At 44.0% G+C, this 24475-nt stretch overlaps 2 protein-coding genes across 4 annotated transcripts; one reads left to right on the forward strand and one right to left on the reverse strand.

Annotated features, from left to right (window-relative positions):
• Positions 1 to 890: 890 nt before the first annotated feature.
• On the reverse strand, positions 891 to 12556 carry FAXDC2 (fatty acid hydroxylase domain containing 2). Of its 3 annotated transcripts, none has more exons than XM_069869193.1 (10): positions 12049 to 12556; positions 9565 to 9629; positions 8360 to 8407; positions 5631 to 5722; positions 5446 to 5549; positions 4859 to 4980; positions 4328 to 4533; positions 3286 to 3391; positions 2154 to 2320; positions 891 to 1300 (listed from the first exon to the last, which is right to left on the reverse strand). In XM_069869193.1, exons 3-10 carry the CDS (start codon positions 8405 to 8407, stop codon positions 1144 to 1146), a joined length of 1002 nt encoding a protein of 333 aa, XP_069725294.1. In that variant the 5' UTR covers positions 9565 to 9629; positions 12049 to 12556; the 3' UTR covers positions 891 to 1143. The 3 variants fall into 3 exon arrangements, with proteins under 3 accessions (XP_069725294.1, XP_069725296.1, XP_069725295.1); XM_069869195.1 differs by having other exon boundaries at positions 12280 to 12368; XM_069869194.1 differs by lacking the exon at positions 12049 to 12556 and having other exon boundaries at positions 9565 to 9878.
• Positions 12557 to 16715: 4159 nt separating this feature from the next.
• Positions 16716 to 23950, forward strand: CNOT8 (CCR4-NOT transcription complex subunit 8). The gene is made up of 7 exons (XM_069869197.1): positions 16716 to 16799; positions 17954 to 18153; positions 18761 to 18954; positions 20949 to 21110; positions 21449 to 21593; positions 22047 to 22157; positions 22577 to 23950. The coding sequence occupies exons 2-7, from the start codon at positions 18037 to 18039 to the stop codon at positions 22724 to 22726; spliced, it is 879 nt and encodes a 292-aa protein (XP_069725298.1). The 5' UTR covers positions 16716 to 16799; positions 17954 to 18036; the 3' UTR covers positions 22727 to 23950.
• Positions 23951 to 24475: the final 525 nt, after the last annotated feature.

Consider the following 24475-nt stretch of genomic DNA (forward strand, 5'->3'; position numbering starts at 1 on the left):
GTGTAGCCTGGGTGTTCTGTTCTGCTGGCCCGTCCTCCCCAGGGGCAGGGCTGGATGGATGGGCTGGGTTTATCTCTGCATGGTTGTAGGTGGGGAAGAGAGGTTGGCATCCAGCGCTCGTGCCCTCACCTTTCAGGGCTTGCTAAAGGTGTGCTGAGAGGAGATGGCTTCATTTTTCCAGGGCCCCAGGCAGGACTGAGGCTTGGAGATCCTGGAGGAAGTTTGCAGCACGTCTCTAAATGGATTGTGTGGGTGATATGCATAAAGGTATGGGAGCTTTCGATAGATCCTTTCTCATAGGGCTTTGCTGATCTTGCAGCTCAGCACAGCAGGGGCTCTTTCCTTGGAAAGTCTCTTTCCACATTTTATAATTCTATGGAGCTGCTCTTTTTTGGTTTGTTCCTCTTTTTGGGGTGTGGGGAGCTCGCAGGAGGAGGTGATGTACCTGGGCTACTGTCATCGGTCCCCATCTCTCCTTCCCTATTCCACATGGTGGAATTACCCGTGCAGAATTTAGTTTGTGGAGCAGGGATGAGGGCAGGACAGCCTGTAATCTAGACCTGTACTGACCTCGCTTGAGGAAAGGCTGCTGGGAGGCGGTCAGGCTTCTGTTGCAGGGCAGAATGGTTCTGAAGTTGTGGCCCTGCTGACTTCTCTGCAGGGTTGCATCCCCCATCTCAGCTGTTCTGAGTCTCAGAAAAACAGTAGGTTTAATCCTGTCTCGTGTATTTCTAGCTGCCTGGTGGTTATATGCGATGCTGCAGGAAGAGGCCAGAGCACGGCCTGTGAAAGCCGAGGTGTTAAAACCTTAATTGTGAGAACTTTCCAGGGACTCCCTAAAGCCCTGTGAGCTGGAACACATCTGGCTTAGGTGTGGGCAGCTTGAACCAAGGAAGTAAGGCATTAAGGAAAAAAAATAAAAGAGTCTCTAAACTTGTTTTAAAATAGCTTTCTAGAGCCGTTTTTTTATGCCTTGGGTAGAAAATAACAGGCAGCAAAACTGCAGTCATTTCAAGCAGCATGTTCAGCTTCGAGTTTTGTTATGTGGGAGCAATAACTTGCTTCCCAATTAAAATATTTGGCATATCATTGTCTTTTGCTCTGCTCATCGCTGTGCTCTGCGACAGCCACAGGCTGCTGGGTTCACTCTGCCTTCCTTGGTTCCTCAGGGATGCTTTCCGAGAGCGGCGTGAGGCTGAGGAGGACCTTGTGTCTCTGGTAGGCTTTGGTTTGTCTGAATGTTGTATCTGTTCCATGCAGGTAATCCAGCACTCCCAGGACTCCATAGCACTGGTTGAACCTGGGAACCAAGCAGAGAGTAAACATCACTAGAAGCTGCTGAGGTTACCTCGCCCTTCCCCTTCCCATCTCCTTCCAGAGCCCTGACTGATAATGAGAACTGTGGTTTGGTTAGCGATGGAACAGCCACGTTGGCTGTTTCTGCAGGAGGGACAAAGTGTGAGAGGGAGAATCTGTGAATTTTGTGTGCATGTGGGAGATGGGAACAGTTCTTCCACTCCTAGGGTGGCGCGTTCCTGAACAACCTGCTGAAACTGCTCTCTGCAGTGTTGAAGGAGGCTGGGAATCTCTGCCAGGAAGGGTCACCCGTGGCTGCCTGGGCAAGGTGCTCTGGTCAGTGGCACTAATCCCAGTGTATGGGAGAGGGACAGAGGTTCCCTGTACGCTTATTTCAGCCCTGCACTTTACCCTTGCTCTGTGTTTATTCCAGATCTCATGCTGTGACTTCTGAACTTGTAGGAAGAGCCTTGCAGAGATGTCCCTGCGCCTGTGCTGGGGAACGAGCTGATGCCTGCTTGTGCTTTCTTTCCATGTAATCTTAGGATGCTCAAAACGCAACCTCGGCTGCAGCGCTTGTGCTTTGGGGGAAGCTCTCGAGTCAGCTCATGGAGAGGGCACATGTCAGTGAGGGGCTGGCAGTTGTGTGGGCAGGGGGCTGCAGTCTCCAAAATCCCAATCCCTGTTTAACTGCTTTAAGAACTGACAGTGCCTGTGACAGGATGAACTGGATGGGCTCTGGTGCTTGTACCCGAGTTACGCAAACCCACTTGACCCCCAGGAAGGAGCTTTGCCTGTCAGCAGTGCCAGGACACACACAGGAGCAGAGGGGCAAGTTGAGCTGTGCCCCAACCTACTTGAGGTGGTGGAAGTCGTGGAACTCCGGCGATGGTAGGAAGGGCAGGTGGTAGCCACAGTGTGAAATGCTCGTTGTTACAAGAGCAAGGGAGAACCACGCTGTGATTGAAACAATATGAGACCCCATGATCATCGGGCCAGTCATGACAGGCAGCGTGTTGGAGAGCTAGAAATAAGAAGCAAACTCTTATCTCATTAATGGGTCCACAATAAGCAGGCTCTTCTCTAGAGCTGAATTGTTTCACCTGGATGATAGATCACACTCGTTTTGTGCAAACACCTTACTAAAATTACATAATCATAAAAGAAATTACTTACTCTGAGTTTTACTCACTGCAAAACAGTCACAGCCCAAGCTTGTAGAACAAGTTAGATGTGAGATCAAACCAGGGGTGGGAGGGCAGCGTGATTCCAGTAAATCACCCTGGAGTCAGGGGTCTGAATTTCAGCTTCACCTTGGAATGAAGCTGCTCTTGGGAAACCTGAGTGTCAAAGGGCACTGGCCTGGGGATGTGTGTAGTCAAAGGCAGTGATGTGATGATCCCAGCTGTTGTGTCCTACCAGTGGCATAAGTGGCTGTTGCTACCCAGACCGAGCTTACCGCACCAGCCGGGTTCGGCTGGACTCCGGAATATCAAAAGTTATCCTGCTGGCCAAAGGCCCTCAGTTAGGGAGACACAGAGCTGGTGCTGCAGCCCAGGACTATTGTTAACAGGAAGTGGTGAGAAATGGAATCTTCTGAAGGTGGGATGTGTTTGCATGAGAAGCCTCAGCTGAAGCAGCACTGGGAGACACTCCTGCAAACTTTGATCCCAGCCACCACCATGCAACCTTTGACAGAATTCTGATTCCAGGCAGTAACCTGGACTGTGTGTGCGTCACATCTTGTGCTGAAAGTCTCCTCTGTGCTCAAGGATGCACCATTCACTTCCTTATCTGATGGAGGCCCTCTCTGTGCTCATAGTACTGCAGCCCTTTACAACTAGTCTTCTTGGCAAAGCAGCTTGGCTTCCTCTTCTTGAGAAAGAAGAGTCTAAGGGCACATTAGCTCTTCTCTTATCACTCCCCTCATCCCATAGAAATCACACTCCATGCAAGACCTGGAGGGTGACTGTGCAAGAATCCACTTACTATGTGTTCGACTGGGTGAGCATAAATGGAGACCACGCCAATGGGGGCTGTCCATTCATGGTGCTTCTTGTGAATGTGCTTATACAGGAGTGGGAGGTGAACAAGCCTAAGGAGAGAGAAAACAGAGAAAGGCAGGGTTTGAGCTCCGTAAGAAGAGCATGTAAACTAGTACAGAATTTCTACTGGGGACTTGCTCATGCCCCTTCTTTAAAACAAAGAATTTAGAGCAGCTGGGAATAAAGGTGCAGGACTTCTTTCTCTGTTATTTTCTTTAGCACTGAGGCATCACTCAATGAATGCATCTGCTAGCTGATGTTAAACTTCAGTCCAGGTAGATCCCATAAATCAAAGTCTTTGAATGACTCCTTTGCTCAAACTTGGGAGTATTTTTGAAGGAAGGACTCTACTTCATGTTTTCACTTTACCTACTGGCAACTATTAGCGAAAGAATTTTAGGTTCTGTGGGCCCTTAAGAAATTGGGTTTTATGGGTGGGTTTTGTGTTCATTTGTCCAAAAGGAAAACCTACATAGTTCCAAGAATGCTGCACTTGCTTCTGCTCAGCCTTGAAGGCTTTTTTTCCTTCTTTGCTTGAAGTTTTTTCCTTTAATGCTGGTGTCAGTGCTTAGAAAGCCCGCAGTGTCAGGAGCCAGGCCCTGTTTTGTAGGTGCTGTACAAGTGAACGAGAGATCAATTGCTGACGTCTTGAACTCTTTTCTTTCAGGATAGTCAGTCTTGCTCTTCTCTTTTTGAAGAACATTGGGTTACAGCTTTGGTGTGAAACAGGCTGGTTTGTTTTTTTTTTAGCTTCTAAGCTGCTCCACCTTTGTAATTTTACCCATTTTTGCTTACTAGAGTTAATTGCAGCATTGCAGCACCCAAGCTGCGTGTTGTGAGGGTGGATTCCGTGACCTGTAAGTCTTCCCACGTAAGTACAAGATTGAGGGAAGAGGGGGACTAAGATCTTTGCTGTTGCAGGAGGTGGGTATAAGCTTAAAGGCATGGGGGAAATGCAGAAAGTCCTGTTCCTGTGCTCAGCTCACCTGTGTGAATAATAAAAGAGAATCTCCTCTAGTAAGGTAAAGATGCTTAGCTCCACAAGAAACCACTGGAAGGTGGGTAGTTCCTTGCTGAAGGTGTTTCCCTGCCGCTTCATGATGTAGAACATGGGCACGAGCATGGGCAAGGAGATAAAGAACTGATTACACAGGGCTGTGTAGATGGCTTGGATCAATTTCTTTGTGTCCACCTGCAAAAGAGAAGTCAGGACTTGAGACTAAATAGAAGCAATGTGGCCTTGAGTTGGGGAGATAAAGAACTTTAAGATTTGAAGGCTATTTCTGTGTTGGTTTTGGAATCAACTTTTTAATGAGCTGTCAACCCAGATCTGATCAGCAGCCTAATTACAAAAACTGCCTTCCTCTCCGCAGTAGATATACAAGACTCGGCTTGATTCTCCTTGAATCCTACCTGGTTGCAAGAGGAAAGCATAACAGGTTCTTCTCCTCACTCCTAGCCTAAGACACTGCAGGAAGCGTTTAGCCAGCAGAAGAGAGAGAAGGAGAAATACTTACAGGATCATTCTTGCCCATCTGAATGCGATAGCGAGTAATAAAAGTTGGCTTTCCTGTTACATCAGCCACCATAAGGATTCCATTGAAGCACCAGAAAGCAAGCACAGGAACCAACGCAGCCCCTGTGGCATGAGGAGAGGGTAGAGATGTGTGGATAAACTGAGAGCTATAGCTAGATTAGAAACACAGTACAGTGGTGTAGTGTCCAGAGGACTTTGCTGGGGCCCAGATGTGCCAGGTGCGTATCCCCTGCCCCGAGAGGCTTTAAAATGGAATATGGGTAGGTTCTGGCACCCATGTAAGACCTAGGGAATGGGGAAGAGGTTAGAGTAGACGAGTGTCACATAGGTTGAAAGAGCACAACTACCGCTAAGAAGGGGCTTTTCAATCTGTACAGTGGTTCTAATGATGAGTCAGTCCAAAGGCAGCGCAGTTGCATTACATCAGTGGAGGACGGCTTAGAAGCCCAGAGGTGCTTTTACAATGGGAGGATTAGTGAGTTTGGGAAGGCACGTTCATGTCCCCCTTCTACGTGTAGTATATGCATAATTCCTCCTACAGCAGAGTTGGTAATCTGGGTAACTCACCAAGGAAGAAGATTGTCCACTCTTCTCCCTCACACATGTAGTAGAACTTTAGCCATACTGATTGCCAGAAACGGCCTGAAGCATCCCAGATATTCTGCACAAACCTGTGGGAGCAAAGGTCTTGGTTGACCATCTTTTCATCATCCATTTTTAATCTTCAATCCTCTTTGTTCAAACAATCTTACCAAGAAACAGAGTTCACTAAGGCAGTGAATACGAGCAGACCTGTACCAAAGACACAAGCAGTGATCTTCATGGCATCCCAGAACTTCTCTTCCTGTGAGCAAGCAACGAGAGTAAACATGTGCTGCTGTGTCCTACACCAGCATTTTTTGTAACTGAAATGCAGGAGGTCAAGGCATCCTATGACGGCATGATTTGTTTCATAAACTCTATAAAGGTCATACCAACAAAGCTGTTATGGGATATCGTGCGTAATTGAGGGGAGGAGTACACACACATCCACCTGCTGCGCTCATGGAGACTTGAAGTGTCACTGATATGGAATTTTGCTGGAAATATCCGAAGGGACAGAACAGACTGCTGATTTTTTTCATCTTTGTTTTTATTTGGCTTGCTTCTTGGTACCTGGATGATTGATAACTTGGAGCAGTAGTAAAGGAAGACTTGGGGTTAGGGAATGGTGCTGCACTTCAACACCTTTCTCCCTCCCAGTAAGCAGCATGTTTTCCCCCACAGTAGTCAAGAACTGTTGTACTCTGATTAATAGCTCCAGTTAACCCGCTCCTCTCAACTTTCATTTTGCTTTGAAAACCGACTCTTAAGTTGGGCTCATGTGCCTAGAAGCTTGCCTTTTTTTCCCCACGTGTAACAGAGATTCATACAGGACATTACCTTTCTGTGTATAACGCAATTGGCTGTGCCTTTGGGCCATCACAGGTACAACTCAGCTCTAGCACTGAGCCATCTGTACAGAACAACTGCACGTTGACAAGGAGATAAAATACTCAGTTTCTTAACAGTATAAAGTTCTTTGCCCTCAGTCACAGAAGTGTTATCTACTTGAGAAATATTCCTGTGTTCAGCATAAGGGCAGCTATAATGTTAGCATAACTCTTATCACAGTAAGGATTTTAACTATGCAAAGCAACTGCAAAAGAGTCAGAAAATCACCAGTAAGACCTTTTGATTCCAGGAATAAGTATTTTCAAAAAACAACATTCAATACTTCTGAACATTTAAATATTCAAAACCAAGTTGTTTAGCAAATACACAATAAATGTATAATTAACTACCTGCCTTTTAGAGCAACCTGAAGTTCAGCAATCTTATTTTGGGTTTTCTCGGGTGAATAGGCATTATATTTATCTGCAGGATAAATGTTTAAACAAAACAAATCAATGCAATTCTAAAATAAGGTAGTACAGATAGGGTCTTGTTCATTGCTCTGTTCTTCCTGTTTTTTTACTGTGGTGTTGTGCTGCGCAAACAACCTGAATTAAAAATAGTGTCATTCATAGCTGCTGTCCTGCTTGTCTCCTGTCAGGGAGGACAAATGAGAGACAGCACACTAATAAATGTTGAATACAGGTGCGCTGAGGGTAATGCAACGTGGAGGAATCCTCTCTGCATGGCTTTCAGTACTAAGCTGCTTTGAGATTCTGTTATAGCTACAGAACATTAAACTTGTCAGCAATATTTATCTACTCCAGGACAGAACTTTGTTCATTAGCACTGAAACTTTCTTCATTTAAACAAACAAACATGCTTTTATAATCTCTTTTTTTCAAATCAAGATAGTAACTGGGGAGGAAGCAATTTAAAGGACTCTCACCCTAGAGCTTTATGTTTGTGAACCTAGTAGGTTTACATAGCAATGCAATCAGTTGCCAGCATTATCACTGGGTGTACTGAACGACAAATGCAGGGCTGGCAAGAGCTGTCTATTCCAGCTTCAGATAGTGCGTGCTGGATTCGGGGTGGGAGATTTGCTCTCTTAGCAGTTTCATTCTTCCAATTGCAACCATGTTATGCCTCACATATACTGACATGAGATAAGACTTTCTTAATCTTTAGACCCTGGAACACTATCTATGTATTCTTTAGGAAAAAAAAAGGCTACAAAATCCATAAAAAGCTTAGAGCTTTTTAACAGAATTTTACCCTACAAAACTGTGTTTCTCCTGGGACGAAGAGTGAACATGCCAAAGAAAAACTCTAATGCTTTACAAGTGTCAGAATTTTTAGTTAGACCAATTAGACATTCAGATTTGTTAGCATCTTTTGGCTGAAGAATTCACAGTTTCAAAAACTAATAACTCCTAATACACATCAGATACTGTGCATGTCCTCCTAAAACTCAGCACTCAAGCTACTTTAAAAGCCCTTTGGCTATAAACTGTCTTGTTTGGAGGCTGTGATTCTGTGAATGAATTCCACAGTATTAAATATCTTTTTCATCAAGTCTAATTGTTAACACCCTGTTTCTCTTCATGCTAACAGATCTAGCACAGTAGTTTCCAAACTCCATGGATTGCTTGAGATCTTGCCCTTAAAGAGCTTGTACAAGTTGGCAGATTCCTTAAATGCAGAACAGGGTTGCTGCCTGCAAGGTAGAGAGACTGAGGCACATCAGCTGAAAAACATACTGTTTAGCAGGACCACTGTGAGAACTGGGCCCAGTTAGGTGGCACAGCTTCTGGCTACAGTTGAGTCTTGCGGTCCCTTGCCGTGCAAGCAAATGTAACAGTCCCTTCACCCCCTGGTGCTGTAGCTGCAGTCCACTGGAAGGGAAAAAGTGCTGCTGTAGTGGTTAAGAGCTGAGCTCCTCGTTGTGCTAAAGTGATCAGAGCCTAGATGTGTCTGTCACTTCCCTTGGAAGATGATTCAACGCATCCAGCCTTCCAAAGCACCTGTATAATGCTTTTGTTAAAAGACAACCTTGAGCTTTTACCTGCTTCTGCTGCTCAGCCATGGTGGAATATCCAGGGTCTCTTTTCATCTGAAATAAAAGGTGATCTAAGTAAGTGAACCTTGTGCAGATGGAGAGTGAAAGAACTGGCTGCTGACAAGAGCAAATCCCCTCAACTTCGAGTGCAGTTGCAGAACTGTAAAATATTTACTCTCTGTGCTTTGTCCTGTCCTGTTCCCTCCTCCACATTGGCCATGGAGCAAAGCTGAGCTCTTGAGAAGAAAAATCCCCTTATTTCCTAAGGCATTGGCATTGTCTCAGAAGATTAACAGGGATGTGAGGGTAACAAAGAAAAATGGGAGAACAGCCAAAACCAAAGCTTTTGATTGTGGCACTGGTGGCAACTTTTGATTGTGTTGTGGCACAGCTGCCTCCCTTGATCTGGCCCAGGAACACATTGCACTCAGCAGGAACTCTGGCCCTTCATGGACTGCAAGCAAGTGATGATATGGGACATGCGCCCTTCCATAATGGCAGCATGCTGTTAAACTAAGAAGAATGAAAACAAAAATCTCACTATGACATTGTGAATTTGTGCCATGAAGACTTAACACAGTAGAGACCCACGTAGTGTTCTCTCGTGTGGTGGAGGAACTGTAAGTTACAGCTTAAGAACATGGTAAGTGAGAAAATCATCTTTGCTTCAAGTCCTGCTAAGGTAAATTTGAAGGTTTTAAGTCCTAGATGAACAGCTGCCCACCCTGTAATAAATCTCCCTGCATTTGGCTCTGGCTTTACTTTAAGTTGCTGGTTTTGGGAATAAAAGAAGCAAACCAAATCTAAGGTTTAAGAAAGTGCTGGAGTTTCACTGCTGTCCATGGACATGGAAAGTTTTCCGTGTTTCAGGGCGTGCTGTGGCTATCCTAGGGATTAGTGTGTGGCTGTTTTTATATTGCTGCACTCTTACCATAGGTCATAATTAGCAAAAGCTAACAAAACATTCCTTAAGGCTTTCTTGGTTTCACACGGTCTTTAAGAACAAACACATGAATTCTAATAATATGAAGGCCAGATTACTGAGGATTTAATCCATTTTGCTTCTCATACTTGGGAGAATATTCAAGCACAAGCAAACTGTGTTACCTAAGGTAACAAAGAAAGGCATAAAAAAGGTAGAAAGGCACCTGTCAAAGGTACAAAGAAAAACAGCTGGAAAATTATTCATTAGAAAGATGATATTCTGTTACCTTTACAATGGTATCAAGCCTCTTGGGAGTACTCCTCTTGCAGCGTTTCAGAAAGGAGGAATACACTGCCAAAAACAAGTCCCCGTATTAGCCAAGAGGTTATCCTTCAGCTTTCTGGGTGCACTCTTACAAACACATCTCTGTTTATTTACAGCTGTTTCCAGCTCTGTTTCCCTACGTTATATGTTAGTATGCAGGCCAAGGGGCACGAGACAGAAAAACTGGACAACTTCTTCCTGCTTGGGTTTCTGCTTACTCATGCACAGAAAAGAACGAGGCCAGTCCACCAAACCACACAGTGTGGAAGAAACTGATGTTAAACACTTCAGAGAAGAAAAAAAATCAGGCAAAAAGTGATTTGAAATTTGAAACCATGAACCCAAACTCCCACCCCCCTATTTTGACACAGGGTTGTACTCTCCTGTTGGAAATGCTAACTTTTAATAATAGCCTTAAAAAAAATAAGCAACTTCACTCTGTCTCCCTTGGCCAAAAAAAGTAGTCTGAGAGGTGCCCTAAGGTGCTATTGCTTAAAATAAGAACGTGTTAAGGGAGTCATGGTATCCTACAACTTCTTATCTTTCCTCCCATCTAGAGCTCCTCATTATCAGACTTTGTGAGCTACTAGAGCCAGTCTATGAGATCTGTATGGGTTTTTTTTCTCTGATACACCATTTGCCAACTACAACCTTATTGAAAAAACTTTAGTTGGACTCTATCATATCTGATGAAGAATACCTGTAAGAGCAGTCACAAATAACCTGCTAGCCTAAATAGAACAACAGAAATAACTTGCAACGGGACAAACAGATCTTATCTTCATTTGCAAAAGACCTTTTGATCACAATGATGCATTTTATATTAGGTAGCACACACTATATGCCCACCTTGTCACATACAGGTCTGCTCAGTGCAGATGTGCCCACTGCCTCCAAGGAAACACCACCAATGCCTGAAATATGACAGCTTAAATAATCCATTCCTTTTTGAAGCTTTGCACCTTTCCAGCTTCCTTAGCAGGTTGTTTGGAGTGTTAAAAGTTGAGTTTTTAGTATTTGCAAGGAGGGAGATTCCTCAGCTTCTCTGGGAAATCTGTTCAAATATTTGACTGTCTTCACTGTGAATTCACACCTCATCCCCTACTATTTCATTGGAATTTCCCTTGTTATAACTCATATCCCCTGCTCTCCTGCTATGTACCTCCCTGTCTTCTCTACAACCACCATTCCTCCATACAGCACTACTGAGTCAAACCCTGCTGAATCTTTGCATGTGAAGAGCCAGACAGCAGTGCAGAGGAGATTGTGTGGCTCTGCTTTCAGTTTTTAGGAGGATAAAGAGCTTGCTTGAGCCTCATATTCTACGAGTTTGGGAAGGAGTCAAAATCATAACTACATTTCTAGTAGTACTTTTAAAATAATCAAACTACAATAGAAGTCTTGCATGGGCAAAGACTTCCAGTTCAAAGCAGTACTGCCGTGTTTGCTTACCCTCCTCTCCCCAAAATCTCAGTACACTACCTTTACTACATTTACAGGATGACATTTTACATTAAAACAAGATAAATTTTGATGGATTAGGTTTTCCCTAACATCTCATAACCTACTGGTTTTTTTTGTTGGATAATGCCTCTTCTGATTCAGAATACACCAAATACATTAAAAAAGCGTAACCATGGCTCTTTCGGTCAACAAAAAAGCCATTCAACTGCTTGGCATTGATCTCACGTTGGCATATTATACAGCCCTGGATCAACCATTGAAGCTTGCAGCTGCCTGCAGCCATTTCCAAATATTAGCTAGAACAGGTGCTGTTTAAAAAAAAATAGTTCCTTTTCAGTTATTTCAAATCAGTTTTCCAAAATTTGATCCAAACCAAATTCTCAACCCTGAAGTAAAAGTAATTGTTTTTCCAACCAATCTCTTGATGTTAAAGGGGAAACATACACTAGTCAATAAAGAACTGTAATGCCCTTTAAAAATTATTTTCATGTGTGTCATCATTTGCTCAGCATGGTCTTATTAAGTCAAAGATCTGCTTTCATTGAATTTTCCACTTCAGGTATCAGAAAAGGCTAGTTGGCCTGTGTGTGCTCAACATAATCTGAAATGGAAAGATCTGCCATATTTTCCATGTTTGTTTTAACATTTACATTATTATTTACGTCCTATCTCTGCCGTCCCCTTACATTTCTGTCCCAAGCAGAGGCTGCGCAAGTGCCCCCTTCTCTCTGCACTGTATCCCGCTCTGACACAGGCCAGACAGTCCTGCTGCTGGCAGGTGCGGCTGAGCACTGGCTGCCTGCCCCAGCTGCTTGGTATTCCTTTTCCCTCCTGCTTCAGTCTTCTGTTCTAGACCCTACTTCACTGGAATCAACCTTTATAGTACACAGACAGTGGAAAACAACAGTGACTGAGAGAAAAAGGCTACGACTATCCATGAAAGTATAGAACATATAGAAAGGAAAATGTAAGGACAACTTACCTGTCACCCAAAAAGTTGCATATCAGCCCTGCTATATGGACAGACACAGGACTAGGTGTCGTGTTTGGAGGATATCCTGCTGTGCCAAGCACTGAACAGATCTGATGGCAATTCCTAGAGACGCCTGCAATCGTACCTTAAACAGACACCTGACCTTGCCTTTTACAAACTTGCTATCTATCTTTTCAAGCTATTGCACCCCTGAACTCTGGCTGCTCACTCTTTGCTCACCTCCTGCTGGTGGTAGCCTAGGAGAAGTCCTTTTTCCCTATTCAGAGCCCAGAGTTTAGCTCCTCACCTTTTGCTACTGCAGTGGAAACTGTATGAGGATTTAGCCAAAGGCGATGGGGGTGTGTTTCTAAGCAGGAGCTGGCTGTCCCCTCCCAGATAAGTCATGTGAAGCCAGTGCCGTGGCACTATTAGTGCTGGCAGTATTTCCTGGGCATATGAGCATGCTGTCACTCAGTTAAGCATCTGAAATACATCTCTGCAGGTAAGAGATTTTCATCAAGAGTTAACAAGCCACACATACCTTAAGGATAACTAGTTTTTATAACGCATTAACTCATGTTTCGGGCACAAAATAGCCAGTGTAAGTGCAACCAGATGTGTCAAAGGTGCATTTGTTAAAAGCAGTAAGGGCTACTGTGGAACTTGGCAAATAAATCTGTGGTCCAGTTTTCATTGTGTTGCACTGAACCTATAAATTACACCAATGCTGTTGCTACATAAGGTACTCCACCAGTTACAGACATTGGTTCCATCTGAAAGGACAAGATGGAAAGATGTTAGCATGTGCTTGGGCTCAGTTGTCTTTAAAAATGATGATGTTTACAGATCACAGAGCCTGCAATTATGGTATTGCAGAAAGCAAGATATAATTTGCAGTAGCATTAGTCTTTATTATGCAAATGTGGCCCCAATCTATGTTACTCGCCTAACATACAGCGCCCTATTATGAATTAAGTTCTGAAAATTGAGGGTGTTACTCACCATAGCTTTTCAGATTCATTTTTCCACACAGAAAACCAAAGAATATAATCTCTGCCTCACAGTTAGCCTACATAGCTGAAGCAACGCATGCTACGGCAAGCAAGACCTCAAGCTAGCAGCAGTCAGAGCTGCTGAGAGGTTGTCAAGCATGGGTAATGGTGGAGCATCATTGTCTGTGCCTCGTTTCTTGTACCTACCACTACACCTGTATTTTTATCAATTAACTTTTTTTCTGGAATGACAGTATTCCCAGAACTCCCCTCCCAACCTCATGCTGTTTGTTCTCTTAGTGCAGAAAACATTTGTTGTTGCTTCATTTCAGATTTAAGACTGTGTTATTGTTTTCATGGACACCTTCTTTTGACTAATCCTAGCTATTCCCTAGTGGGGAAACAATTTGTAATCCTTAGCTGTTGCTACTAATTGTTATTTATCATAGACAGCAGACTCAACAGGGGTGAATGCGATGCCTTCAAACTATTTACACACATGCAGAGGAGGAACTGGAAATCCGCATTTGAAGAGAGGAGTGCCATGTGAATGCTGTCCTGAGCCAATCCATATTTGGGCTTGAGCTTGCACTGGGAGGACCGTTCATGTAATAGCCAAAAGTAGGTGATAAGCTAGTGTATCTCACATACCTGAGTTTCTTTTTAACTGTTGTTCAGTTCTGACATGGGTTATAGTGCAGTCTTTGCTGAGGCAAGCTTCTCTTCTCAACAAAAGGGGTTTTGGTTCAGACACTTCATAACATAACTTCTGTTTGTTTACTCTCCACAGTTTTTGGACTAGCAACTGTTTGCTTTGCTGTTCAGAAAAAAAAAATAACCAAACAAAAACCCAACCCCAAAACACATTAGAAAAACTTGTGAATTATCTTCCAGCATTGTACAAGCCCATGCTGACAGCTCCTCTGACATCGAAGAGGAACCTGAACTCAGTGTGCCTCACCTAACATAAATTCCCTGCATTCTGAACTGTAATTCTAACCGCCTGCCAGGGAACATGTGGGCCACTCCCTAGTCCTGCAATGGTGTGCTTCAGAAGCATCTGTGGATGTTAGGAAAACAGAAATGATGGCATTGCCATTACAGTTCAAACACATTCGGCAGAAGTAGCACCTTTTAACTCTTGATTCATATTTTAAGCTTTCCATAAGTAAGTTTCCTACCATTTGTGGTGCTGCTGCTAAGCTCTAAAGGAAACACACAACCATTTCAACAGGGCATGATCCAGGACATGCAGCTCAAGGTCGCTAATGTTAAGTGCTGAGGTAAAGGTCTGCATATGATGTAGATCTGCACACAAACTGTTCTGTTACTGTGGTCTTAACAGAGCCAGGTAGAGGGGGTGAGGACTCTTCAAAAACCTGCTTGGGAGCACTGGACCTGGAAGCAAGTTTGGTAACTTTCAAATACAAGAGCTATGGGTCTATTTTTTTTTTGAAGAGTAATGTGCCTTTTCCAGATATTCTTTTTATTATCGATGACAAAAATGTCCCACACCAGCTTTCTTGTAGGCCCCCTTTAAGTACTGAAAGGCTGCTATGAGGTGTTCCCTGAGCCTTCTCTTCTCCAGGCTGAGTAACCCCAACTCTCTCAGCCTGTCCTCACAGCAGAAGTGCTCCAGTCCGCTGGTCATCTTTGTAGCCTTCTCTGGACCTGTTCCAACAGTTCTGTGTCTTTCTTATGTTGGGGATTCCAGAACGGAATACAATACTCCAGGTGGGTTCTCACAAGAGTGGAGTAGAGGGAGTAGAGGTATTTCCTGGAATAGGTTTATTATTAGAGTTGCAATGCACACATATTTTTGGTGTCCTGAGAATATTCACCCTCCCTTTTCCCCTGGGATTCAACATACCTTCAAGTGCTGGGTTTATGAGCAAAAAAAATTGATATATGTATTTTACTCTGAACTCTTCAGGAAAAAAATACTCTAACTTTATATTTACAGAGTGCTGTAATCCAACCTGATGTACTTGCCATCTATCAGTTTATGGGTTTTTTTGCACAAAATCCTAAACTCAAGCGACCATGGGAAGAAAGGTGATTACTTTCTGCCAATCTAGCATAATATATAAAGTATGTAATGCGACAGACTGCAGAGCTGAGAAGGTAATATGGTAACTGCCTATTATCATAGAATCACAGAATCATCAGGTTGGAAGAGACCCACTGGATCATCGAGTCCAACCATTCCTATCAATCACTAAACCATGCCCCTCAGCACCTCATCCACCTGTGCCTTAAACACCTCCAGGGAAGGTGACTCAACAACCTCCCTGAGAAGCCTGTTCCAGTGTCCAATGACCCTTTCTGTGAAAAATTTTTGCCTGATGTTCAGTCTGAACCTCCCCTGGTGGAGCTTGAGGCCATTCCCTCTTGTCCTGTCCCCTGTCACTTGGGAGAAGAGCCCAGCTCCCTCCTCTCCACAACCTCCTTTCAGGTAGTTGTAGAGAGCAATGAGGTCTCCCCTCAGCCTCCTCTTCTCCGGGCTAAATACCCCCAGCTCTCTCAGCCGTTCCTCGTAAGGCCTGTTCTCCAGCCCCCTCACCAGCCTTGTTGCTCTTCTCTGGACTCGCTGCAGAGCCTCAACATCCTTCTTGTGGTGAGGGGCTATCTGTGAAGATAAACTTTGAATCAAAATATGGTTCCATAATAGGATGTCACAAGATGCTTCCAGCACCAATGTCACCTGAGAGAGTGAAAACCTCTGAAAACCTCTCATTTTCTAGAAGTTACCCCTCTGCTGAGCTATGGACATTAAACCTGAGACACAGAACTCTGTCTAAAGCATGAAAGATACCAAGATTTGTTTTTTTCAGATGTACCAACAAAATGATAGGCAAGTAGTGGAGATTCAGCAAGAGAAAAGGCTCCTGAATAGCGGGCAGGTAACAATTCCGCAGCAGTTACCAGGACTGCAGCATTTTATAAGAGATTCAACTCTGTCCAGAAGACTGTGAGTCTCAAAAGACAGGAAATACTACCCAAGCTTAATTATTAGTAGAAAGGCTGGCAGTTTAAAACACAGGAAGTGCTACCTCAGCCTAATTATTAGTAGACAAGCTTCCAAATAAATCGTTTATCTGCTGTCAGCGTCAGGCAGCAAGGCCAGTGTCGGTGGCTGCGTTACTCAAGAAGTTACATCATGCTGCTTTCCTGGATACAAACTTCTGTTGCTAATGTCATTGAAATCGGAATGGTTGGAGTTGATGATCCAAGAGGTCTTTTCCAACCTAGTGATTCTATTCTAGAAGATTCGATTCTATTCTAAACGGCGCTCCTGGAGCTGGAGAAGCCAGCCTTGAAGCTCTCACACATAGTAGGTGCTTCAACAACGACTTAGAAGCTTTTTGCAGGAAGAGGGAGAACTTCCTCAAGTCATGAGCTCGCTGCACACCAACAGGGACAAGCAACACGGGTCAGGACAGCGGCTTCGCCCTCGCAGGCTGGCAAAACACCTCCCTGCGCGCCCATGGCTGCGTCCCCTTAGGGCGAGGAGAGCACGCGGCTCCCTCACCACCCTCCCCCCCCCCCCCGCGGGCTTTGGACTCGCCCGCCGCCTCCAAAGGAGGCGGCGGGCGAGTCCAAAGCCCACGGGCGGGGGTGGTAGTGGTGGAGCGAGCGGTCACGAGGCGTGAGCTCGCGCGGCCCCCGCTCTCAGTCTCGCGAGAGCGGCCACCCGGAAGCCACGACCCCTCCCCGGGGAGCAGCATCGCGCCTGCGCCGAGCGGCCCGGCCGCGGCTTCCGGGCAGGTACCGGGCCGGGGGGGGGGGGGGGGGGAGGGGAAAGGGGGGAAGGCGATGGGGAACGTGAGGGGTGGAGAGCCAGGAGGGGCGGCCCCGGCCGGGAGGTGAGGGCGTGGGGGGGGCTGGGAATGAGGGCGGGGATCGTGAGGTGAGGGGGGGAGTGTGAGGGGGGTGCTGGGAATTAGGGGGAGTGGAGGGACTGGGAATATGTGGGGGAATTTGGGGGCTGGGAATAGGAGGGGGAGCGTGAGAGTGAGGGGGGGAGTGTGAGGGGAGCATGAGGTGAGGGGGGGACAGGGAATTTGGGGGGACGTGAAGTGATGGGGGGCAGGAGGAGTGAGAAGGGGGGCGGCCCCGGGGATTGTGAGGTAAGGTTTAGAGGGCGACCCCAGTGGCTGTGAGGTAAAGGGGGTGGGGGGGGTGTGAGGCCACATATGTAAGGTGAAGGGGATCGCCCCAGGCTCCTTAAAGTAATAAGGGAGGCACCCAGGGGCCTTGGGGTGACAGAGTAAGGGGTTAGGGGTCCCTCACGCTGCCACACTCGGCTGAGCCCACGGGTAGCCCCGCTAACGGGGCCCCTGTCCCAGCCCTGGCTGGAGCACCTGAGCTCCACTTGCAGAAACCTGGCGTGTTTTTGCCCGTGTTATTGCAGGAAATGGTAAACAGGCAGTTGTTTTGTCCTCGGTGCAGCACTGCTGGAGCTGCTGTTAGCTTTAAGTTGGGACGCGTTACCTCAGTGTTTCCTCGGTTACGTCAGAGGAGCTCATGTCTATAAATGCAGTCTCTAAAGCCTTCTGCTGCTGTTCCTAACACCTATTGCAGTAGCTGAACACTATGAATGTGAGGATCCCTTGCTTGAGTATCTCATGCCCAAAGTTTCAGAGCTTATGCCAGGAGAAGAAAGACAGGGAGGATGATTCTTGATAAATAACTGGACTGTTAATTGTGCATCCACTCTTGTAACCTGAACAGATGCTCTAGATTTTGTTCTTGTTTAGGTGTTTACAGTAAGTCATAAAAGCAATAAAAAACTTGATGTAAGCTTTAAATGGGCCATTTGAAGCTGAATATGGAAGTGTGACTGACTGTGCCAGAGCATTCATTCTTTTACGTAGAACTTTCCTCATATAAAGCATAATTTATTTATCTGTTTAATGCAGCACACTGATAAGATCACACAGTTTGCAATTCTACGCTGTCATCTGAATTCAGTATCAGCTGTGTTTACTCTGGTCTGTGCAAGATGCCAGCAGCCCTTGCAGAGAACAGCCAGGTTATCTGTGAAGTATGGGCGAACAACCTGGAAGAAGAGATGAGGAAAATTCGGGAGATTGTTCTGAGTTATAGCTACATTGCGATGGTAAATACTTTATTCTTGACCTAATTGCCTAAGTCAAGGGATATTTTTGGGTAGGGGAATAAGGTCTGTTAAGGTCTGTTTTGATTGGCAGGAGTTGTCATTAATGTAGGCAGTGGCCGCTCCTCAAAAACAGTGAAGGTTATCACTGTCTGGACAATCAAGTGAAGTTGGTCATAGTGCTAAATTTTACTTGTATTTAGACCATGAAAGAACACTGAATAAATTAAAAAAAAAGTCCATTTAGTAGATTTAGGGAAAATGAGAGTCCTTCGCAAGAGAGAGATGTTTGGGTTGTACAAGAGTACGTATTGGATGACTTCATAAAATTTTTGGTTTGGAATAAGACAACACTACAAGAACAGGTGCTTGTAATAAATGAATCAATGCAACAGTTAACAAATTGTATGGGGCTTTTTTAATGTCTGACTTGAGGCAGTTTATAAATCTGTGACTATGGAAAAGGAGAAAATATAAGTGATTTTTACAGAATTCACAGAATGCAGTGCTGAGACCTTTCAAGTGTGGAACTGAATAGACTCCTAGTTGAGTAATAATATTGATTTCTAGTAGAGTAATTGGTGAAATATGATGTTCCCTTCTTTCCTAGGACACAGAGTTTCCTGGAGTTGTTGTAAGGCCAATTGGTGAATTCCGCAGTTCCATAGATTATCAGTATCAGCTCCTACGGTGTAATGTTGACCTTCTGAAAATTATCCAGCTGGGTCTGACTTTCACAAATGAGAAAGGCGAATATCCTTCTGGCATCAACACGTGGCAGTTTAACTTCAAATTCAACCTTACGTGAGTTTCTTGACTAGACAATTGCTTGCTCTCTTCTGTTGAAGTGGTGCTTTCCTTTGTCAAATGCCATGTGTCTGTGTGTTCGTTGTTGGTGGCAGGTTCTGAGCAATAAAAATGCAGGTTCTAAGCAATAAAAATTCAGATTCTAACGTAGGTGATGTGGGAACCTATTTTGGCATGACAGGAGTTCGTCATATTTCTGGCAGTCAACCCATACTAAAATCGTATCCTTGATGCCCTTTCTGGGATAAACAGCCTAATTGCATGTGCCTTAAACTTTTTTTTACAGTCTTAAACTTTATACATTATATATAAACATATATAAAAAACCACTTCTCTGCCTCTTTACAGATCTATGCTAAAATATGAACTGGAATCTAAAAAAAAATGTTGTCACTGTTACACATGTTCAGGAGAATGAATCTTGTTAAACGGAGTGTGGCAGTTGTTCTTGTCTTCTTCATACTGCAAAGACCAGGGTTGCAGTAGAAACAAATTTCGTTATCCCTTCCCTGTAATTGTACAGACAAACCCTGAGTAATTACCACTAGAGCTGCCTGGAAACAGAGGGAGGGTTTATCTGGCACACCCACAAATTTATAGGAAATCAATCAGTATTTCTGTGGAACTGAAACGGCGTGACCAGCAGGTCCAGGGAGGTTATCCTCCCTCTGTACTCGGCACTGGTGAGACCGCTCCTCGAATACTGTGTTCAGTTCTGGGCCCCTCACCACAAGAAGGATGTTGAGGCTCTGGAGAGAGTCCAGAGAAGAGCAACAAAGCTGGTGAAAGGGCTGGAGAACAGGCCTTATGAGGAGCGGCTGAGAGAGCTGGGGGTGTTTAGCCTGGAGAAGAGGAGGCTGAGGGGTGACCTCATTGCTCTCTACAACTACCTGAAAGGAGGTTGTAGAGAGAAGGGTGCTGGCCTCTTCTCCCAAGTGACAGGGGACAGGACAAGAGGGAATGGCCTCAAGCTCCGCCAGGGGAGGTTTAGGCTAGACGTTAGGAAAAAATTCTTTACAGAAAGGGTCATTGGGCACTGGAACAGGCTGCCCAGGGAGGTGGTTGAGTCACCTTCCCTGGAGGTGTTTAAGGCACGGGTGGACGAGGTGCTGAGGGATATGGTTTAGTGTTTGGTAGGAACGGTTGGACTCGGTGATCCGGTGGGTCTCTTCCAACCTGGTTATTCTGTGATTCTGTGATTCTGTGAACTGTCATTGGAAAACATCACAATAATTCATAGCTGGTACATACAGTTCATACATTCCTGAACTCAGAAATTGCAATATTTACTTCTGTAACTTTGTGAGCCTCTTAAAAATATTGAAGTCAGGGTGGTTTTCATGGTGCGATCACTTCATTTTACTCAGTTGTTATATTTAGTGTGAATTTTGCTCTGTGTGTATTCATGTCTTTCCCTTCCTCTTCCCTCAAATAAAAGAAACTACTATAGGAGTCAGGTTTCTGCTCAGCTCTACACCAGGAATATCATCACTTATCCCTGTCCTCCTTCCTTAGTTGAGTATTATGCAATTTTGTTACTTCAAGAGATGAATTTGGAAGTGGTAATACAGTAGCACGTGCTGTGAATTGATAAAAGAAAAACATAGACAGGAATGATGCTCAGTGCTTTAGAGTTGTGTGTCTGCCAGTTTAGGATAACTCCCTTTTCTCAGTGCTCTCATCAGTGGTGCTGCCGTTTGCCTTGCAGAAGCAACATTTTTCAAAACGTCATTCAGTTCTGTGGAAGTGGATTCTTTGGAATTTGCGCTAGCAAAAAACTAGTTGCTATCACAGAACGGTCTGTTATGGATGTAGGAGGCTGCAGTAATGGTATAAAAACTGATCAATTTAAATTTTTTACAGAGACATATGTTTAACCCAGAGAGAGCCTTACTGGTCACTTCAATTCTTTAAATCCAGCGTGTGGAGAATTTTTCTAAAGTGAACCTACTTATTGGTACCTTGAGTGCAAAGCCGCTTTTCTTCCTCAGGGAGGACATGTACTCTCAGGATTCCATAGACCTCCTTGCTAGCTCTGGGCTGCAGTTCCAGAAGCACGAAGAAGAAGGGATCGATGCCCTGCACTTTGCCGAGTTGCTTATGACGTCTGGGGTCGTCCTTAGTGACAGTGTGAAATGGCTCTCCTTCCACAGGTAGGTCCGAGGTGGTCACTGATGCCGTCAAGTTGGAAACCTTTTTGACTGAAACACTGCTGCTTTTGTCCATGGAGACTCACACATTTTAAAGATGAGAATTAGCAGCTCTTACTGTTCTGCATGAGGTTTGTGGAGGCAACCAGGGAGCGTTCAAAAGCCTTACACTGACATGGGTGATCAGGATGAATTCTGGCTCTGATTCAGAAGAGTTCTAAAAATGTCAGAAAGTGTTAAGGTTTGTAAGCTACAGCATATAAAGCTCTCGTGAAAAAACGAGATATTGGTACTGACAGTAGGGATCTGCTTATCTAGTTTCTGTATGCTTTTGTTTTCAGTGGTTATGACTTTGGTTACATGGTGAAGCTGTTGACAGATTCCAGGTTACCAGAAGAGGAACACGAATTCTTCCACATCTTGAACCTTTTCTTCCCATCTATCTACGATGTAAAGTACTTAATGAAGAGCTGCAAAAACCTCAAGGTGTGTGTGTCTCCCCAGGAGGCAAGTGATGGATGGACATCAATACTGTAAATTACAGCAAGCCAAGTGACACAGCTGCTGCATTTATTAAGTCTTAAAACTGGAATGTGTGTAAAAGCTAGTAGGTTCACTTAAACACCTGTGACTGAATTTGTATCCAATCTAATCTGCCACCTCAGCTTTAGACTTATTGATATGCATACTATATAGGCGACATTCCCATAGCCTTACAGTTTGTATGTCAGTAATTTCAGAGGCTAATTTAATTCAACATGCTTATCTTGTCTGTGTAAGGTGCAGTATTTCTTCTTACACGAACTACTACATGACTTGATTAACTGGTAGACAGAGGGTTGAAAGTAGCCAGTGTTTGCCCTCCTGTTTTGGAGAAGTGTGGCAATTTTGGTAAGAGATGGATCTTCCAATGTAAAATCTGTTTGGTCTCCATTGCAGGGTGGCCTTCAAGAAGTGGCAGATCAGCTGGATTTGCAGCGAATTGGAAGACAACACCAGGCAGGATCTGACTCTCTTCTCACGGGCATGGCATTCTTCAGAATGAAAGAGGTAGTGCACTATTTTTCTTTATGGTTCTTTCTTCAGTTCTTATCCATAAGCAACAAGCACAACGTGTTTCTTGTTTTGTTTTCTTGAGCCATGTGGCCATCATACTTCAAACTGTTGTAAGAGGAATTAGCGATACTGGCACAGACTTCTGTTTACTCCTTTTTCATGTGCTTATTTTAAATATCATGTGGCATCTTAGAAGTGGCTGACTTCAAATAAGCTGTTTAATTTAATAATGAGCTGAGCAATCTGATCCAGTGGAAGGTGTCTCTGCTCTCTGCAGGGGAGCTGGACTGGATGATCTTTAAGGTCTCCAACCTAAATCATTCTATGACTGGATGAATTAACATTAGCAGCTTTCTGATTGAGAGGCACAATTAAATAATACTTGCTTCCTTCCCTTTTTTTTTAATTTGCAGTTGTTCTTTGAGGATACAATTGATGACGCAAAGTATTGTGGGCGGCTGTATGGTCTTGGCACAGGAGTGGCTCAGAAACAAAATGAAGATGTGGACTCAGCCCAAGAGAAAATGAGTATTTTGGCGATTATCAACAACATGCAGCCTTGATAAGCGGTACCCCTCAGCAGAACACGGTTACCATATTGGCAGCTGCTATCCACGACCATTTTCCCTAATAGTGTCTCAAACAAAAGGCATCTACAGTATACTTGGAGGAGGCCTGCAGTTTTGCTGAAAAACTGCATCTTCATTTGAAAGCCAGAAGAAGAGAGTTGACTGAATTCCTAATGCCAGCATTTGTGATTTGCCATCTTTTTAATACCCAGGGCAAAAGACAGAACCTCCTGCATATACCTCTTTTTTTTCCTCTTTATACTGTATAGAATCTGCAAGGAAGACTTAATGGTAGAACATTCAGTAGAGCTAAGGATCTGGAAATCCAGTGAAACCGGACACAGACACGCACACAAATTTGCGAATTGTGCTTTATAAAGCTTATTTTAAAACTTCTGCATGTTGTGAGGGTGACTGCTTCACCTCATGTTTTGCTTCTTTTATCTGTGTAGTCTGTGGAAATTGTTCCCTTTGATCACTGCAGAGGTTTGGAAATGGATGACATCATTAAAAATTATCCTTGCAGCTAAAACTATTCAGAGATTTGCTTTACCAACAGTGGGAATGGATATTACTGGAGCTGATTTGATAGCTCTCCATAATTTCTAACTGTTTGTGATACAGGTTTGACCCCTACTGAGCCTCAGCTTAATTCTTACGGATATTAATAAACTGTTCTGGAAATAGATTAAGAAAGCCTAAAAGTTCACCTTTGCTTGAGGACCTTCTCACACGGGATTGGACCAATACTGACTAAAGTCTTCTTCAGCTTAGCTTAACCTACAAATTTTATTCTTCGCTTTGCAACACAAGTAGTTCAGCAGATGGTAAATGTTTGTTCTTCCTCTTCTCCACACACTTTTCCAGCCTAATTTTACATTTTATGGTTCACAGACAAAACAGTTCTATTTCTCTTCATTTTAAACTTAGGATAAGTAGTTAAGAGGATGGAAGAACAACGTGGGGATTCTAACTTTTTAAAACATGAGCTATTCTATAGTAGCTTTTTTTTTCAACAGCTCAGTAATGACATTTCTTAAAAAACATTTAAACTACAACCCTTTTTGACATGGCAAACTTAGCATTTTAAGACTTTGTCTTGCATTTTAAGCAAACTTAAACAATCTATGATTAGCAGTTGAGGTTTAGAGCTGGTATTTAAAATGATTGTAAATACTACTTGTTTCTAATTTTTATAAAATAAATTTTTTGAAACCAGCCCTTGTTTTGGATTTTTCATCAAGCACTAAAAGCGATGAATCTGTTTTGCTTATCTGTCCTGTGCGAGGTTTCCTTTTTCATCTAAGGGCAGAAGGGCTGTGTGGTGGAGGACTGGCTCCCCCTCCTGGTTTTCCAGTTCTCTGTACAGAATTCAGCACGTTCAAGTTAGTGGCAACAGTTGACCAGGTTAACACATCTACAGAAGGATCTTTGTTTACCAGAACCCCTGGCTTTCACCTGCTGCTCTTCAAGTAGTTCTGATGCTCTGCTCTCCTTGGAGCACGGAATGTATCAATATAAAATCTGCATTTTGGCTGGAAGAATCGGGGACAGCTCTTGATCTAAAAAAAAAATCCATCCCTCCTTTATTCTTAAACAATATTATACTTACTAGTGTTCTAAATTCATTGCCTCCTTCCCCCACTATGATCTCTGCTGCAGCATTTAAAGACTTGAATTTACTAGGGTAGCTGCGATATTCACCAAGACTTTTGCAGCCATATTCTTTTCTTAGGAAGAGAT

This window comes from Phaenicophaeus curvirostris, chromosome 15 (genome assembly GCF_032191515.1).
Source record: "Phaenicophaeus curvirostris isolate KB17595 chromosome 15, BPBGC_Pcur_1.0, whole genome shotgun sequence".
Lineage (NCBI taxonomy): Eukaryota > Metazoa > Chordata > Aves > Cuculiformes > Cuculidae > Phaenicophaeus > Phaenicophaeus curvirostris.

Bases quoted from the DNA above. Each gene is read 5' to 3' on its own strand.
- FAXDC2 (XM_069869193.1), bottom strand. From the start codon at position 8,407: ATGAAAAGAGACCCTGGATATTCCACCATGGCTGAGCAGCAGAAGCAG. The intron at 4,534-4,858 runs GTAAGTATTTCT...TCTCTTTTGCAG, and splicing joins AGATGGGCAAGAATGATCCT to GTGGACACAAAGAAATTGAT. The intron at 3,392-4,327 runs GTGAGCTGAGCA...CTCTCTCCTTAG, and splicing joins CTCTTTTATTATTCACACAG to GCTTGTTCACCTCCCACTCC.
- CNOT8 (XM_069869197.1), top strand. From the start codon at position 18,037: ATGCCAGCAGCCCTTGCAGAGAACAGCCAGGTTATCTGTGAAGTATGG. The intron at 21,111-21,448 runs GTAGGTCCGAGG...TTTTGTTTTCAG, and splicing joins AAATGGCTCTCCTTCCACAG to TGGTTATGACTTTGGTTACA. The intron at 21,594-22,046 runs GTGTGTGTGTCT...TCTCCATTGCAG, and splicing joins AGAGCTGCAAAAACCTCAAG to GGTGGCCTTCAAGAAGTGGC.